General features: G+C 40.6%; 2 protein-coding genes across 8 annotated transcripts in view; both read right to left on the bottom strand.

Moving 5' to 3' along the window:
- TZMP1 (transition zone microprotein 1) overlaps positions 1-19,517 on the bottom strand; it is a 414,174-nt gene that overhangs the window by 345,404 nt on the left and 49,253 nt on the right. The window lies entirely within an intron of this gene.
- LOC144322345 (uncharacterized) overlaps positions 1-19,517 on the bottom strand; it is a 142,379-nt gene that overhangs the window by 100,558 nt on the left and 22,304 nt on the right. The window contains exon 2 of one of the 7 annotated variants that reach the window (XM_077912273.1): positions 714-1,378. The exons of 2 other annotated variants lie outside the window; for them this stretch is intronic. In XM_077912273.1, the coding sequence (XP_077768399.1) occupies positions 1,355-1,378 (24 nt within the window). In that variant the 3' untranslated portion in view covers positions 714-1,354. Of the gene's footprint in view, positions 1-713; positions 1,379-4,241; positions 8,090-8,654; positions 11,256-19,517 lie in introns of those variants that run through there. 4 more of the 7 variants (XR_013388001.1, XM_077912275.1, XM_077912272.1 and 1 more) reach the window with 4 other exon arrangements.

Raw genomic sequence — 19,517 nt, 5'->3', positions numbered from 1 at the left:
CGGCTGGAGCTACCGGGGCTGCCCCAAATTGCCTTTAAAAAGCATTTCCATGATTAACTATTGCTAACACATGATTTCCAGAGGGTACTCTGTATGTCTTTCGATTTAAACACATATTATTAATTTCCTAAGGGAAACAAGGAAAAAGAGAAGCAATTCTTAATATAATTGTTAAGCACAATAGACCAAGGAGAAAAGGAATCGAGAAAAACTGGGAATACTATTTCTAAGAAATGCGACGAAAAGACACAGCCCTTGGGTGGGCGGGGCAGCGCGGAGCCAGCGGCGCCCCCCGCCCCCCGCGCCCCGCGCCCCCGCGCCCGGCTGTGGCAGGCCGTCTCCCTCGCCGAGCACTTCCTGGCCGGAGGCATCGCCGCCGCCGACTCCAGGACCCCCGGCCGACCCGCGGGCCAGGCGGCCGCTGCAGGGGCGGCAGGAGCGAGCGGCCCGCGGCCGTAGCAGGCATCGTGGGCGGCGCCGTGCGCCCAGGGCGCAGGGCGTGCTGCGGGCCCTCCCGAGGCGCAGCCGGGCCGGCGCGGTCCGGGGCTCCCCGCGCAGCCCCCCCCTTGGCGCTCGCGGCTGAGCACCGGCAGCTCCTCCTGCGGGGCGTGGACTAGCGCGCGGTCCCGGAGGCGCCTTGCGGGCACCTGGGCCCAGGCGCGGCCGCGGCCCGCCTCCCTCTGCTGGGCCTGAACCCGCGGGGCGCGGAGCGGGCGACCCAGGGCCTTGCGGGCTGAGGATGACCGGGGCCGCCGGCGTCGGGGCCGCTGGCACAGGGCGCGCTCCGGGGCCCCAGGGGCTCCCGCACGGCCGGAGCCGGGTGATGGCCCAGACCCCGAAGGCCGCGGCCGGTGCGGTCTCCTGCTCCCTGGACGCCGTGCGGCGGCGAGGATGGTGCGGCCCCGCGCTAAGGGGCAGACCTCCCGGGCGGGCGGACCCTCCACTGCGGAAGATCCGCAAAGAGGAAGGGAGGGCGCCGGGTCCGGCGTCCTGGGAGGCCTGGGGGCGCCTTGGTGCTGGGTCTGTAAGCCGAGCTGAAGAAAGCCACCCAGGCACGGGGGCCAAGGGAATCGTGTAGAATCCTTTTAACTGCCACGGACCATTGTTCTTCGAGAAACTCCAGCGCCCGTGTCCCGGCCAGATCACGTAGGGAGGGCTGCGGAAGGTCCCAAAGGGGCTCATTGTGACCCATCATGGGCACCAGGCTCCGTGTGTTGATTACAGGGGGGGCGGCAGTCACGACGTCCACGTGCTTCTGGGACCTGGGTTGTGTTTAAGTGTTTACTTAAAAAAAGAATCATGTCTCCATTTGTCCTTAAGCACTGTTCTCTTCTGCACAGCCGAGTATTTGCGATTATGTTTCACGTCGGGCATTCTGCTGCAAAACCATAAAAACTGGGACACATCAGAAAGGGAGACAGAAAAAAAAAAAAAACTGGGACACAGAGGGGCGCTGGGTGGCTTAGTGGTTGAGCATCTGCCTTCCTCTTGGGTGGTGAACCTGGAGTCCTGGGATCGAGTCCCACGTCGGACTCCACTCAAGGAGGCTGATTCTCCCTCTGCCTAAATCTGCCTCTCCTGAATGAATAAATAAAATCTTAAAAAACAAAACAAAACTAGGACACAGATTTAAAAATGTTTTAAGACACAAAGTCATTCAACCATGGATTCTAATTTTCAATAGACATTTGAGTTATATGCCATATCTCCTGTTTGTGATCATCTTTGTTTTGAGTCATTGCAATATACTCTCCTACTCATACATTCTATTACCACACGGTTACTATGGCCTGGTAACCACAAAACCAGAGTGGTCAGCCTGCTGGTGTGGTGGTATGAAGGTGACCTCACTGTGGTCCACTGGGATGCCTTCCAACAGTTCCATTGCCAGCCTTCTGTCTTTTAGATACTCCGGAATCATGTTAAGGCTCGTAATCCCCCTCCCCAAGTTATTCTGGTTTTTGATGGCTGGTGATAAGTAGAGATGATAAATGGCAAATTTGGGGACCTGGATCATCTTTGGGTGAGGGTCTTTGGATAAATAAACGCTCCCTTTAGTTTTTTCGTAAAGTCAGTTGATGTCCTTTCTGTGTCACTTTTCATCAGAGAGGCTGGAGATTTTCCAATTAGGGCTGTGGGAAGCTTTTTGTCAATCTCTTCATTGCCCTTTTGGGGTGACCCTGCCTCCAGCATCAGCAGTTGATAGGCATCCTATGTGTGTGTGCATGTGTGTTTTAAATACTATTAAACAGAGGTGACTTATTAATAGTAAGTAATAATATTGATATTAATTAATGGGTGGCTCAGTCAGGTAAGTGTCTGCCTTCGGCTCTGGTCATGATCTCAGGATCCTGGGATGGAGCCCTGCGTCTGGCTTCCCTGCTCAGCGAGGAGTCTGCTTCTCCCTCTCCCTCTGCCCTTCCACCCCCATTCATGTGTTCTCTCTCTCTCATAAAAAAAAAAAAAAAAAAAAAATCACCTCTATTATATTTATTACTTACTATTATATGATTATATAAGGAAGTACAAGTAGGAAATTATATTTAACTTCATTATAGAAAGAGGACAGATAAAAGCAAAATATTTTACTGTGTACAAATTAAAGTAATAACCCAGTTCTGATAAGGATGTGGTGAAACAGATACATGTATATACATTGCCACTAAGACCTTTTATTGACAGTATTTTGACATTGTATTTCAAAAGTCTGGTACAGGGCAGCCCTGGTGGTGCAGCGGTTTAGCGCCTGCCTTTGGCCCAGGGCACGATCCTGGAGACCCTGGATCGAGTCCTGTGTCAGGCTCTCTGCATGGAGCCTGCTTCTGTCTCTGCCTCTCTCTCTCTCTGTGTCTCTATGAATAAATAAAATCTAAAAAAGAAAACCAAAGGTCTGGTACATATTATTTCTTGAATGAAGAGCCTAAAAATATTATACCCTTTGACCTAATATTTATCTAAAAGGAATTTATCCAAAGGAAGGTAAGTCTTTTTTAACAAGATAATCATTGGAAGCTGTTATACCTAAATACTAACAAAAGGAGGGGTGCCTGGGTGGCTCAGTTGGTTAAGTGACTGCCTTTGGCTCAAGGTTGTGATCCTGGGGTCCTGGGATTGAACCCCACATTGGGCTCCCTGTTCACATGCACTTTCTGTCTCTCCCACAAATAAATAAATAGATTTTTTTTTAAAAGCCCTAACAAAAGGAGAATACTTGAGTACCTTATGGTAAATCACATCTGCATGATATTATGCAGAAATTAATATAATTATGAAGACTAATAACACACAAAGCATTTTTTAAAAGATTTTATTTATTGGGATGCCTGAGTGGCTTAGATAGTTAACTGTCTGCCTTCAGCTCAGGTCGTGATCTCAGGATCCTGGGATCTGGCTCCTCATAGGGCTCCCTGCTTAGCAGGGAGTCTGCTTCTCCCTCTCCCTCTGACCCCCTTGGCACCTCGCTCGTGTTCTCTCTCTCTCTCTCTCCTCTTGCAAATAAATAAATATTTAAAAATACATACATACATACTATTGATCAAGTGGTTTCAACCATAGCTTATCTGTTCATACCCACTGTTCCTTCCAGTTCAGTAGTTCCTTCTAGTTCTACTAATTTTACTTTTAAAAAGACATATTAATGTAAAGAAAACAGCATAACTTGAATGTAAGCATATGCAATGTAACTGGCGGAGTGGCCCCAGGGGAGCTTCAGATTCTGACACAATTTAGCTCTTGTTCTGTCTCAGCCCAGGCTTTCAGGCAGGGAGGGGAGATAGGGTGGGTGGGAGGGAAAGAAGTCAACAGGTTGCTGCATCTCAGGAAATGGGGAGGCAAAAAAAAATGGGTTTCCATATCCTCAATATTTTCTGGGCCCAATCTCCCTACATAAAATGGAACCAGTTAAGGATTTCTGGAAGCACTATTGCTGTTCCAGAAACTGCAGCCCAGGAATATTTAAACTGGAGTGGGTTACTGCCACCAGGTAGCATCAAACTGCAATTAGGACTAGGTAGGATTTGGGTCTCCAAACTAGACCTTAACGCTAGGTGGGTGTCATTTCATTAACTTCACAGTAAGGGAAACCCATATCTTGAGCCACTGAATTTTTAGACTCTACTTACAATATGAAGATCAAGTTTTACAGAATGCGTTTGTATACTTGTTTGTTTTTAACACAAATGTGATAACATTGTGTTTTGCATCTTATTTTAACCCCTTGGATAGCTTTCTACAGAAGTACATATAGATCAATGTTTTTTTTTTTTTTTTATGGTTGCATCGTATCTCATTACATAAATGTAGCATAATTATTTGACCCATCTAATAAAAAATAGGAATTTTTTTCCTGCCCTTATGGTTGTTTTTGCTGTTATTACAAATAATGTTGTAGTGAGAATTCATGAATATATATATATATACCTTTGAAAGTATATCTGTAGGACAGATTACTAGAGGTGGGCTAAAGATCATGTACTCAATAGGACCCCCAATAGAGGGATGAAATTTGAAGCCATAGGAATTGATAAGAAGGGGCTCCAGTTAGAGCCTCAAGGAGCATTATACATAAAGTACAGGAAAGGAAAGTGGCTTTTAGTAAGTATACATTGCACTGAATTGGGTGCAAAGTTAGAAATGTTGAGAGAAGGGTGACACCAGCAGTTAATGGTATCCTGGAAATTGTCTTCTGTGTTTTTCACATACCAGGAATTGAAAATAGCTTTCTGGGGGAAAAAAAAGATAACAGCTGAGATACCCATTGATAGGGTAAAACTAGTTAAACTAGTTAGAGCATAGAATAGTCATGTAACAGTGATATAATAATTATGTAATAATAATTATATGAATACATGTAATATGTATTCAGCTATTAAAAATAGAAAATGTTCACAATATATTAAGCACGAAAGGCAGGTTACAGAACGTTAAGAATAGTATGATATTGGGAGAGAATGTTAGTTCCCTGCAAATAACCTTCTATTTCTTCAAATCAAGGGACCTTTTTGTTTAACTAGGCACAATGTCACTCAGCTAAAAGATTATATCCCCAGGATGCCTGGGTGGCTCAGTGGTTGAGTATCTGCCTTTGGCTCAGGTCTGATGGGGGAGGGGTGGGTCGGGGGATTCAGTCCTGCATCAGGCTCCCCATGGGGAGTCTGCTTCTCCCTCTGCCTATGTCTCTGCCTCTCTCTGTGTCTCTCATGGATAAATAAATAAAATCTTTGAAAAAAAATAAAAGACTAATTCCCTGTCTCCTTTGCAAAGATGTGGCCATATAACTAAATTCTAGTCAATGAAGTATAATTCAAAGTTTCCTTAAAAAGGACATTTGTGTCCTAATTCCTCACCTTTTACAGTCTGCTGCTTGGAATGTAATGGCTGAGGTTTGGGCCATCTTGTATACTGAAGATAAGAACCACACTCTAGGGATCCCTGGGTGGTGCAGCGGTTTGGCGCCTGCCTTTGGCCCAGGGCGTGATCCTGGAGACCCGGGATTGAATCCCACATTGGGCTCCCGGTGCATGGAGCCTGCTTCTCCCCCTGCCTATGTCTCTGCCTCTCTCTTTCTCTCTCTGTGACTATCATAAATAAATAAAAAAACCACACTCTAGGGATGATTGAATGAGAAAATGGAAGGTGCCAGCTTCCTGATGACTATGGAACCACCATATTAGCCCTGGGCTACTTTTTTTTTTTTTTTTTTTTGCTTTGTTTTTTTTCTTGTGAGAGAGAAGTGAACATTTATTTTGTTCACATTATATTTTTAAGAGTCTCTGTTATGTGTAGCCAAATCTAATCCTAACTTATTTAGACCCCATTTGTGTTTAACAATTAAATATGTACACAAATGCACACATACATGTAGCACACATATGTGTGTATAAACCATATATGCATAAAATATCTTCAAGTGCATAGAATAAACTGGTAACAGTGCTTATCTCTAGGAGTATGGGATTATAAACAGGAGGTATGAGGGTAGCTCTTGACTGGTAACACCTTAAAATCAAAACACTGGGTGACTTCTTTACCTATCAGTTTCCTCCAGTAGAAGTGCCATTACCATCCTGCTGGTGTCCCATCAACCCTTCAATGCTTCCAACTTCATCTGGATTGCTTTCCCTCCATTCTAAATATTCCAGGTTTCTTTTAAATATGCATCAGCCTGCTTCGGATATAAACAGTTTAAGAAGAAAGGCTGTTTAATAATGGAATGAATAATTGACTCAGAGAGATAAGAAGGCACACACACAGCTGCTATGACAATAAAAGACTTTTCCTCTGAATAAAGTTTCTTATTATCACCAACTCTCAATTGTTGCTATGGCTACATGTTCTAGTAGAAGTCAATCCCAATAAGAAAGGATTGTCCAGTTCTCTAGATAACTGGAGAGGTTTAAACAAGATTTGGAGAGGAATGTTGAAATGCTTGGAGGCCTTGGAAGCCCAGAGACTGCTGATCTGAGTATGACAGTGCCTTGGGCTGCTTGTTCTTTCCTGATTGTGTTCAACTTTGTGAATAACACAAAGACACAAACAAATGCAACACAGAGGTAAGTGACAGGGGAACGGGTACCCTAAGAGAAACTCAATCAAGAAGCTAGAAGTAGAATAATGAAGACTTTGGTTAGTGATATGATACAGGTTCAGAATTTTGGTAGAGAAAGATCGTCATGTTAAATTGTTAATTCCAGGGCTGCCAGAGAGGGATGAAATTATTCTGTTTACAAACTAGATGGCATGTATACATAGTTATATCTCTGGGTGCCAATAGATATTTATAAGTTGAGAGGCAGATGGCTAAGGCATCAGACGCTGAACACTTGAATCGTAGACTCTACCAAATACCAATCCCTGCATGATCCCAAGTGGAAATAGCATATATACACAGAGGACAAGCCTGGCAACTGGGGAATTTTTAGGACTCTAAGGATGGGTCCCAAGCCCCAGGGCAGAACTCCAATTAGGCTGAACCATATAGAAACCTCCTTTCAAATATTAAACCTTTATTTTTCTTAATTTATTTTTAAAATAAAAGTAATATATCATGGGGCAGGGTGTAAGCACAAAGTGAAAGTTTTCCATGAAAAAATTCTAGGCCTCAAAGATAAACATAACCACATCAGTTTATATCTTCCAGCTATCCCTTTTGGTACCTGCATACAATGTCATTGGAGGGATATGTGTATTTTATTTAACCAGTCCTATGCTGACGAGCATTTAGACTATTACCAATTTTTCTCTGTTATCTATAACTCTATAAAAAGTATCTTTATCCATAGATCATTGTGCCCTTAATGGGTTATTTCCATAGAAGGAGTGCCTACAAGTGGAATTTTTAGGTCGAGCCTCAAATTTCATATTTAAATGCATATTGCCAAATTACCTTTCAAAAAGATCACATGAAAAAAAATCACATGAACTTTGTATCCAAAAATAGTATAGTAATGTTGGTTTCCCTATGCTGTGCTTGCAAGATTAAAGAATTGTTATATAAATTAGGTATTTTAGTTTTTATGTGAATTGTCAGTTCACATGTTGTTGGGCCATTTTTCCAGCTATCTATTGTTTATCCAATTGTTTAACAAACTAGGCAAAATAAAACAACAATCATTTATTATATCTTGTGATTTTGTGGGTTAAGGATTTTTATTTTTTTTGAGACAGAGCGAGTGGGTGGGGAGAGGGGCAGAGAGAGAGGGAGAGAGAGAATCTTAATCAGGTTCTTTGCTCTGTATGGAACCTGACATGGGGCTTGATCTCATGAGCTTGAGATCATGACCTGAGCTGAAATCGAGTCAAGTGCTTAACGGGCTGAGCCACCCAGGTGCCCCGTGGATTAGGAATTTAAGCAAGACTCAGCCAGATGACTCTTCTTCCCATATAATGTTGAGTGGTGTCATTTGATGGTATGGAGCTGGCACCTGGGCTAGTTTGCAGGGTTGAGGGTGGCTTTATTCATCTGCTTGGCATCTTGGTGGGGATGGCTGGAAGGGTTCTCAGTTGGGCTCTGGTCCTTCTCCACATAGCCTCAGAGCCTGTCTCTATAGACTTTAGCAGGCTGGTCCAACTTCTTACAAGTGGCTCAGGGCTTCAAGAAACCAAAATGAGAGCTGCTGGTCCTCTCAAAAGCTAGACTCAGAACTAGCATAGTGTTATTTCCATGATTCTAAACTGGTCAAACCAGTCACAGGTCACCCTAGATTCAAGATGAGGCCAAATAGACCCTTTCTCTCAATAGGAAAAATGTTTTGGAATCTTTTTTTTAAGATTTTATTTATTTATTCATGAGAGAGAGAGAGAGAGGCAGAGACACAGGCAGAGGGAGAAGTAGGCTCCACTCAGGGAGCCTGATGTGGGACTCGATTCCAGGTCTCCAGGATCAGGCCCTGGGCTGAAGGTGGCGCTAAACCCTGAGCCACCTGGGCTGCCCAATGTCAAGGAATTTGTGGCTATTTTTAGTCTGTACAAATGCTAACATTAGTGTATTTCTTAATATTAAAAAACTTTCCCATTTCTTGGGGAAATCCTTTTTCTTTTAATAAATTTATTTTTTATTGGTGTTCAATTTGCCAACATATAGAATAACACCCAGTGCTCATCCCGTCAAATGCCCACCTCAGTGCCTGCCACCCAGTCACCCCCACCCACCGCCCACCTCCCCTTCCACCACCCCTAGTTCGTTTCCCAGAGTTAGGAGTCTTTCATGTTCTGTCTCCCTTTCTGATATTTCCCACTCATTTTTTCTCTTTTCCCCTTTCACTATTATTTATATTCCCCAAATGAATGAGAACATATAATGTTTGTCCTTCTCCTATTGACTTATTTCACTCAGCATAATACCCTCCAGTTCCATCCACGTTGAAGCAAATGGTGGGTATTTGTCGTTTCTAATGGCTGAGGAATATTCCATTGCATACATGAACCACATCTTCTTTATCTATTCATCTTTTGATGGACACCGAGGCTCCTTCCACAGTTTGGCTATTGTGGACATTGCTGCTATAAACATCGGGGTGCAGGTGTCCCGGCGTTTCATTGCATCTGTATCTTTGGGGTAAATCCCCAACAGTGCAATTGCTGGGTCGTAGGGCAGGTCTATTTTTAACTCTTTGAGGAACCTCCACACAGTTTTCCAGAGTGGCTGCACCAGTTCACATTCCCACCAACAGTGCAGGAGGATTCTCTTGGGGAAATCCTACTTGGACATGGTGGGAATTCCCTAATACATTTAAAATAGATTTTAAAGTTTAATTTGTAGGTGTTTTACCCAAGATTTTTGCATTTATATTGATATGTAAGTTTGGTTTATAATAGTTGTTGCTATTGTTTTTTTTTTTTTTTTAAAGATTTTATTTATTTATTCATGATAGTCACAGAGAGAGAGAGAGAGAGGCAGAGACACAGGCAGAGGGAGAAGCAGGCTCCATGCACCGGGAGCCCGACGTGGGATCCGATCCCGGGTCTCCAGGATCGCGCCCTGGGCCAAAGGCAGGCGCCAAACCGCTGCGCCACCCAGGGATCCCTGTTGCTATTGTTTTAAATATTGGTACCAACGTAATTTTAGCTTTTTAGTTTTTTAATAATTAATTAGATAAGTTTCCTTTTTTTAAAAAAATCTTTGAAGCAGTTTACAAAGGATAAGAGTTGTGATTTTTGAATGTTTAAAAGTCTTACCCGCAAAGCTATCTGAGGCTAGGGGGTTCTTTTAGAGGGAATTCTTTGATCATTTTTTTATTTTGTTATTGGTATTTAGATTGGATAACTGAATCAGTTATGGTCATTTAACTTTTTTTTCATATTTAAGTCTAAATTTGTATATTGTGGCTATATATGTGAACTTGGAAAGTTCTCTGTAATATTAAGTGCTCAAGAAACATGGGAAGGTAGTACCTCCTAGAAAGGTTTATTACAGGCACAAGAAGCTAATTAGACTTCATCTCATTTTTTTCATAAAATTCAAGAAGATATAGATTTTTTTGAAATTAAAAAAAATCAAAGAAGATACTTTCATAAGGATACTTTTATAAGATACTGAGATGACCCCTAAGCCTGAAATACAAGCAGAACAGAAGCCAAGTCAGGGCCCTTAGGAGCACCCTTACTCCTGGCACTAGGGGGGATCAAAACATATTTGTTATTGAATATGTGAAGAATAAATGGATGAATGAATGATTAGTAATATCTATTCTTGCAGTATGGTTTACTCTTACAGCCCTCACAGACTTTAGGAATACACTCTGAACAATGCATGCTTGGCTCACTCTCCTACATACCCTCTTAAATTGTACATGTATATTCTCCATGCAAAAGTCCAACATGGTCGAACCTTGGTTTTTCTCTTCTATTGCTTTTTGCCTCTCTGCTTGCTCACTTTTACCCATTCCTAAGCTTTTTCAGCCACTTAATTTCCCCAGCAAATAATCGCATGTGTTCTCAAATTCTAGATTTTCCCAGGCTACATGGCAAATGAAAAACACACATGGACTCATGGAATCCTACATTTAGAAGATGCTCTGAGACATCTTGTGAAACCTATCTCATTCCTTTTGTTTTATTTTATTTTTTGTAAAGATTTTATCCATTTATTCATGAGAGACAGAGAGAGAGAGAGAGAGAGATACAGAGACACAGGCAGAGGGAGAAGCAGGCTCCAGGCAGGGAGCCTGACACAGGACTGGATTCTGGGTCTCCAGGATTATACCCCAGGCCAAAGGAGGCGCTAAACCGCTGAGCCACTGGGGCTGCCCTATCTCATTCCTTTTGTAGGCTGAAGAAACCACTAAGCTGATGGCAAGAACAAATTCACTTAAGAGTATATTTTAAGAGGTCTGAATGTGGTTTTCAAAAAGCAGAAGACACCATTTGAGGTAAAGTTAACAGATTTGAAGGGAGTCATGCTATGAGGATGAACACACAAGAAGTAAAAAGCCATGAACCTGTCAAATAGTAGAATAAATATCAGTAGAATGTATGTTAAATCTTGAAAGTCATGAAATTTTAAATGTTCTACTTAATTTATCCAATCTGCTATTTGGAATTAAAAATATTTTCAGTGAAATTTTCCTTGACAACCTCTAAGATGTGGGTCCTTTACAAAGAGAGAACAAGTATTTTCATCTCTGGCATCGTCAGTACCTACATTGTCCACAGCCCTAGCCTGGTTCCACTGAATTAGCCCACTGTTTGAGCCATTTGAAGATATGTGTGCTGCTTCCACTGGCCTTTTAAAAGCATACAATTTGTGTGTTGTACACCTGAAACCAATACAACATTGTATGTTAGTTATACTTCAATTTTAAAAAGCATGCAGTTTAGTAATTCTTAGTAAATTTCCAAAGTTATACAACCATTACCATAATGAACATTTTAGAATATTTCTATCACCACACACACATGCTTGTGCATGCTCACTTTGGCAGCACATATACTAAAAAAACACCCTAAAACTCCTAATGCTTATTTGCAGTCAGCTCCCTAATCTGCTGCCCTGCAGTCCCAGGCAACCACTAATCTACTTCCTATCTCCATAGATTTGCCTATTCTGAGTATTTCATATAAATGGAATCATACAATATGTGATATTTTGTATTTGGCATCTTTCATTTAACATGACATTTTTTAGTCTCATCCATATTGAAGTATATACATCAGTACTAGATTGCTTTTTATTGCTGAAATAATATAGATATACCACATTTTATTATCCATTCACCAGTTGATGAATATTTGAGTTGTTTCCACCTTTGGGACATTATGGCTAATGTTCCTATGAACATCCATACAAGTCTTTGTGTGGACATAAGTTTTCATTTCTCTTAGATAGATAACTAGGAGTGAAATTGTTGGGTCATAAGGTATGACATATGCTATGTTTAGCATTTACCAAAGTGCCAAATGTTTTACAGAATGACTGTATCATTTTACATTCCCCATCAGTAAAATTCAAGAGTTACAGTTTCTCTACATTGTCACTAACACTTGCTATTGTCTGTCTTTTTATCAGTTTGCTTTGTAAATACTATAAAGACTGTGTGGTACCCCATGACACCTTCCTAGATCCTTAGGTGAAAGTTGCTATCCTGAATCACATTTCAAGGAATAGATTAATTATCCTTTGAAGAAGCTTAGAATATATATATATACCTTTCAGCTGTTGTATTAAAACTCTAAGGGTGCCCAGGTAGCTCAGTCACTTAAGTGTCTGACTCTTGATTATGGCTCAGGTTATGATCTCAGGGTCTTGAGATTAAGCTCTGCATCAGGCTCCACATTTAGTGGGGAGTCTACTTGAGATTTTCTCTTTCCCTTTCCCTCTGCCTATATATATATATATATATATATATATATATATATATATATACACATATATATTTATATATATAAATATATAAATTGAACATTTTTATTTAAAAATATATAAGTCAGGGAAAGCCCTGGTGGCTCAGCGGTTTAGCAGCGACTTCAGCCCAGGGCTGGATCCTGGAGACCTGGGATCGAGTCCCACATCGGGCTCCCTGCATGGAGCCTGCTTCTCCCTCTGCCTGTGTCTCTGCCTCTCTCTCTCTCCCTCTCTGTGTGTCAATCATGAATGAATAAATAAAATCTTTAAAAAATATATATATAAGTTAAAAATATATAAGTTAAATATAAATAAATATTTATACACGTTTATATGTATATGTGTGTATATATACATGTGTATATATATGTATATATATATGAAATAAATCTTTAAAAAATAAAATCCAGAACAGCTAGTACTTTTGTGAAAATATCACACTACTTAAAGCTTTGTGTGTGTATGGTCAAAGACTGTTAATTATATCCCAATATCTAGTCTTTTCTTACATAGAAATAGAATTAACTGAAACGTACATTTCTTAGCCTCCCTTGCAGGTACATGTGCTATAAGAGTAAGTTCAGGTGAATGCGCTATGAACAAAAATGTTGTATACTCTTAAACAGAAGAATGAACCCACCTTTTTTTTTACTCCTCTCCATATCTTTATGGAAAGTGGAAATGATGATAAAGGCTGGAGTAGCCCTCTTGGACCAAAGATGGTCACCATGTGCTGATGTGGAAAGGGCATCAAAATAAAGGAAGCCTGGGTCTCTGATGATAGTGGGGCCACCCTACCAGCCCTGGATTGCTTACCTGAACTTTAACATGAGAGATAATATCTTGTTTAACCCAGGTTTATTTGACGGCTGTTATAACAGCCAAAATGTGAAGTAACCAATATGTAGAAAGCCGCTATAGGCGTATGGCTACAGTGCGAGGGTCTCCACTGATGAATATGATCATACAAGGAAAGGCAGAGTAATGCAGTGAAAAGAGCACTTTACTCAAATTAAGGTTATTGGAGATTTAGTGTTGATTTTATCTGTAGTCAGCTTTGTGATCTCAGGCAATTCTCTACACTTCTCTATGTCCTCATCCATAAAATAAGGTGATTTTATATAGCGAAAAATAAATTTGTAAAGTTTGAAAATAAGGGCAGCCAAGGTGGCTCAGCGGTTTAGCACCGCGTTCGGCCTGGGGCGTGATCCTGGAGACCCAGGATCAAGTCCCCCGTCGGGCTCCCTGTGTGGAGCCTGCTTCTCCCTCTGCCTGTGCCTCTGCACCCGCCCCCTACCCCCCGCCTCTCTCTCTCTGTCTGTCTCAAATAAATAAAATCTTTAAAAATTTTTGAAAATAAAAAGTATCTGGTTTCAGAAGTACTTCACTGTATTCATTTTCATTGGTAAAACAATTCAATAAAAAAGTAAATGTATAAACTCTTAGGTACAAGCTTTCTCTAATAAGATAGTAAGATGATAATCAACAGCAGCTGCACCATTTGCACATGGCTGAGAATTCCCGTATCTTAACTTTTTAAAAATCCTTCCAATTAGTACCATTAATATCCCCATTTTACAGGTAAAGAACCTGAGGTTCAATAAGGGTAAGTACATTGCCCTGTCATGCAGTTAGTTGGTGGTGGGGCCAGGATTTAGATGCCTGAGTCCAGAGCACAGGTGCTTAACAAATGCTACTTTGCCCCCATAACTATACCTAACTAGTTATTGTGAAAGTATATCAAGAAATCATTAGTTAGGGCCATTAGCCTCTGTGGCCTCTTCAGCCATTCTGACTAGGAGGCATTATTAATACTTTAAAGTGAATGCACAACTCTCGCAAATTTGCTCAGTAGGTGAAGGTGACATGTGGAGCAGTCATTGTGAATCATCTAAGGGGCACCGGGAGAATTAAATTAATGGTAAAGCACACCTGCCAAATGCTGAAAAGAAGATAAGCAGCCCTCAGGAACCTGTGACCTGCAATGCTGGGCAGTGTGATCACCGAACTCGAGGACCAAGCCTCCTGAGCTTGGCTGGCAGCTGTGATTCGGGGGGGGGGGGGGGGGGTGTCAGGCGCCAAGATGTGCTGTTTCCTGCCTCTTGTATTTTGAAGAGGCACATCAGAGAAGCTAAGCCTGATGGACTCTGAACACTGGTTGGTTTTTTTTTTTTCCTTGGCAACAAAATTAAAACTGCAGCTAGGGATTTATCCACCTTTTTGCTGATCTCGATGTGAACTGTGCAGTGAAATCCCTGTACACAGCACTGACTCTATCTCCCAGGGTGTTGCTTAAAATGTGGCTGAGCACAAATGGAAAACATTAAGTCTTGTTGAAGTCAGCACACAGAATTAATCTCTAAAAGTAATGAAATAATTTGTCTCACTCTGTAAGATAAATAAATGCGAACTATAGTAAAGTCATAGATGTTCAGCTCAGATGCTTTTAGAAGGAGACATCTTGGGTAAAGGATATTGTGTTTTGGGGACACATTTTAATGCCCCTCTGATACACTCACATGATTATAAGGATGCTTTGGATTTCTTTTTTATAATATATTTAATATATGAGGTTTTGAACCTGCAACTATTTACCTTCAGTGCATTTTAACATTGGGAAAGGTAAAAACTTAAGTATTTACTCTACTCCCTTTTTAGCTCTTGGATCTATAAATATATTATTTAAGTAAATATAAAATTAGGAATCTTCTCAACATTTAAAGCCAATATGAAGTAAACCTCTCTGCTTTCCACCTCATCCTTAATATTATTTTTATCTTGTCTCTGAACTTCATGCTTTGTTTTTTTTCTAAGTGTAGTCCATGAACCACCTGCTTGGAATCATGAGCAGTGCTTGCTAAAAAGTTGTTCTGAAAGTCTGGGGCAATGGAAATCAGATCAGATAACATTGTTTCCCCAGTACCTAATGAAATGAACAAAAATATTGCTTTTCAAATGGCCAAAACTTCATCAGCAGTAATCAAAATTGAAAAGTGACCCTCAACCTTATTTACCACACTTGCTTCCCAGAAAGGAACTAAGGAATGCTCCAATATAGTGAATTCACCTTGATTTGAAGAGAAGTGGCTGAAGGATGAGTAAGTGGGAAACTATGCACTTGGGAGCTGCTTTCTACACCACTGCAGACCCTAGCTGAGGCAAGAGGGCTGGCAAGGCCAGCCATTCTTCAAGGTCACTGCTGAGTTGGAGGAACTAACCAGAGCCCTTGAATTAGGAAATTCCTGGCCCTTGCTCAGAAGACTGGCCCCAATAAAGGACCTTTGCAGGGACTCAGAAGAGAGGAGGCAGTCCAGGATCCCAGCAAAGACTGCCTGCAGTTCCAGAGGGGCTCTTCTCCTTCCCACTCTCAAGTCTCAGGATACAGAAAAGTAAATAGAAAATGACATCCAGCCTCCAAGTTGTTGTCCACAGGGGTGATAACTAGTTTCCAGGGAAGCTAAGAAGGTCAAGAGGAACTATTGCAGATCAGGGAAATTGAAGAATTATACAGAACTGCCCAACTGTAGCTTAAGCAAAATAAAAATAGATGGCATGTAAATGCCATTTACCTTTGTAAATGCGCCACGGAGGAGGAGGTGAGGGCAAGAAGAGGGAGAAAGAGAGAAAGAGAGAAAGCATAGACATAAAAGAGATAGTCTGGAGGAAACAAAATCCAAAAAAACCTGGAAGAAAACTCCCCCAAGATTGCCTCAGTGCTAAACAAAAAAAACAAAAAACAAAGAACAAAAAAAGCTTAATAAAAACAGGCTATTAGTAAAATAAGAACTCAAAGACAAAAATGCTGAAGCAACAGAAATTATGAAAGAGAAATTGCAGGGCTAAGGAAAATTCGTGGAATTGGAGACTTGAAATAATCAGTATGAACACAGCAGAAAATTATAAAGAAATTAAAATAATGAGACCAAACAAAGTGTTCATATCTAGATGATACAAAATACAGACAATTTTTGTCCTGAAACAGTGTACTCAACAATAGAAGATAAAAAATTATTCTCAAATACAGTGAAGGAAAATTTCCCTGTAGGTAAAAGAATGAATCTGCTATTGAAAGGGCATGCCATATGCTCAGAAAGTATTTAATATAAAACAGCTGATATTAATTAAGATATTTACCTTTAGAGATAAAGAAAGATTTCCTGAGGCATCCAAGTAGAAACAGCTAGCCACCGACAAGGGGGAAAGGTCAGGCTGGTCTCCTACTTTTCTACAGAAGACAGAGGAATAGTACCTAAAGTTTCTGCAGGAAAGAATGTGGGACTCAATGTTATTATGCTAAGTCAAGTGGTCATTCAAGTTGCAAGGCAAAAGGCAGACATTTTTAAACACACAGCAAAAAAAGAAAAGAAGAAAGAAAAAAGGAAGGTAGGAAGGAAAGAAGGAAGGAATATAATACTCATTTTAAACACATACACACACACACATCATACATCTTTTTTTTTTTTTTACCATAAAAGCCATTCAAGAGGTGAAGTTAAATCACCTAATTTTTCTATCAACTTTATTCTGCTGAGATTGTCAGGAATTCGATTTTCAAATTTCAAAGGAAACTTCACCTACTGAGGCATCAGGAAGGAGGAGGATTGAAGTGTCGGGGATAAAGGAGTGAGAAATGTGAACCAAAGCATAAAAGTCACTTTATGAAGTTGACAACTTTGCATCAGATTATCCCTCTCTGTCCCCATGGCGTCATTGATAACATGCAGATAATAATACTTGCTTCACAGGGCTGTTGTGAGAAATAAAAGAGAAAAAAGAATATACTGAGACTGGACCTCAGGAATCTCAGTCTCTCTTTCATTCCTATCCCTTGCCCTATACACTGTTGTCTGGTTTGGTTTTGTTCACTCAGGCTCATTTTATTTTCTTACGCCACTGTATTTTTCAGGTTGAGTAATTTATGGCTTAAAGCTAAATGTTTGCTAGCAAACTATTAAATTAGCATGGAAAAAAAATCATGGGCTTTGGCATTAGAACTAAGCTTCAATCTTGGGTTGCCTCTCTCATACACGTAATGGGAATATCCGAGGAAGAAAGAAAGGAACAGAAGCAATATTTGAATTAATAATGACAGAGAATTTCCCCAAATTAATATTAGAAAGAAAGCCACAGATCCAAGAAACTCAGAAAACACCAAATAGGATAAATGCCTCTCCCTACCCCCCACCAAATTACACCTAAATGTATACTATTCAAATTGCAGCAAATCAAAGAAAAAGAAGAAAATCTTGAAAGAATCCAGCAAAGGTAAAAATTACATCCACGTTCTCCTCAGAAAGCAGTCAAGCAAGAAGACAGAAGAGTGAAGTACTTAAAGTGTTGAGAGGGAAAAAAACACACCAAACAATAAACTAGAAATCTGTATCTTGCAAAAATATCCTTCAGAAATGAAGGGGACATACTTTCTTGGATGAATGAAAATTGAGGGAATTTTCAGTAAACCTCACTTGCAAGAAATAGTAAAAGAAGTTCTTTAGAGAGAAGCAAAATAATAGAGATCAGAAAATCAGATCTGTGTAAAGAAGAATGTTAGAAAAGGAATGACTGAAGGTAAAATTTTAAAAAAAATTTTTTCTTCTTAATTTTTCTAATAGATGACAGATTTAGGTAAAAATAACAATATATTTGATGATTACAGCTTATGTATAAGTGGAATAAATGACAGCAATGATACATGGGATGAGAGGGAAGAATGAGGAATATTTTATTATTACAAGTATTTGGGTTACTTGTGAGGTGGTACAGTGTTATTTGAAAATGGACATGGATTAAGTTGTAAATGCATGCTTGCATTTTGTAAATGCAAACTCTAGGACAACAACTAAAAAAAGTAAAATTGACATTAATTATAATTGATTAGAAAGGAGAGAAAATGGAATCATAAAATGCAGAAAAAAAGAGTGGAAGACAAAAGTAGGAACAAAGAACACCACCAACAAATAAATAGAAGGTGGTAACAAATATGGTAGATATTCATCCAGCTGGATCAATAATCTCTAAATGTCAGTGGTCTAAATACTATTAGTTAAAAGACCAAGATTATTAGGGTGGATTCAAAAAACAAGACAACTATATATTGTCAACAAGAAACCTACTTTATTTACAAAAATTTTTAAAAGATTTTATTTATTTGAGAGAGAGAGCATGAATGGTGGGTGGATCAGAAGAGGAGAGAGAAGCAGACTCCCCACTGAGCAGGGAGCATGACAGCAGGGCTCAATCCTAGGACCCCAGGTTCATGACCTGAGCCAGAGGCAGATGTTTAACTGACTGAGCCACCCAGAAGCCCCAAGAAACCTACTTTAAATATAAAGACATATGTACCTTTATGTAACTCTGCTCTGCCATCCTGCTCCTATGCCCCATTAACATTCAGAAATTGCCAGATCTGTTGTGCTCATTGGTTCAAGGTCTCCAGCCAAAAGCATTAGAGTTTACTCTTTGAGTCCTCTTGCCTACCAGTATTCTGGTTCAGTTCTCCCAAGAAAGGCACTCTTCTCTTCTCCTAAACATCCATGTGTTTAAATTACAGTCTCCCAGGAGCATTTCCCCCTCTGCTTACTCTTGGAATCTTAATTGCTCCCCATATGTTCCTTAGCACTACTTTTCTTGTACAGTCACCACCAGCTCTTTGAGCTGCTAGGAACCGTGTTATATTTTGTAGGTGTGTACAGTGCTCGGTGGTATTCCTTGTTTTAGTTACTGGGTCCATCATCTACCTGGTCATACAGGCTACAATCCAACACTGCTGCTTTCACCATCTGTGACTTAGCATCCAAGAACTTCAGAGGAAAAACATGTTCCAGGACCATAGACTGTGACTACTTATAGCCCAACTTCATGGAATGACCTCATTAATTAGAGGTGATGGTTCTGCAATGATTCTGCTGGCAGGCTACACCCAAATGATGCTAACTAATTGTTGGATGTGTGCATCTCTTTTAACCTGATTCTTTAGAGGCCTCAATTCCCCCTCTTAAAGCCTCTCTCTCCTTCACACTCAGTTCATTAGCAAGTCTTGCTGATGCTACTTCTGAAATATCTCATACATATGTCACACATATGTCCCTGCCACTACCTTAGGGGAGCTCTTAACTCCTTGTAGTCTCCTGACTGGTTCTTTTTGCCTCCATGCTCTTCCTTTTCTTGGCTGACCTCC

Source organism: Canis aureus, chromosome 10 (genome assembly GCF_053574225.1).
Source record: "Canis aureus isolate CA01 chromosome 10, VMU_Caureus_v.1.0, whole genome shotgun sequence".
In the NCBI taxonomy this organism is placed as follows: domain Eukaryota; kingdom Metazoa; phylum Chordata; class Mammalia; order Carnivora; family Canidae; genus Canis; species Canis aureus.
Note: the sequence above shows the minus strand (reverse complement) of the source record. Positions and strands in the feature narration are given on the sequence as shown.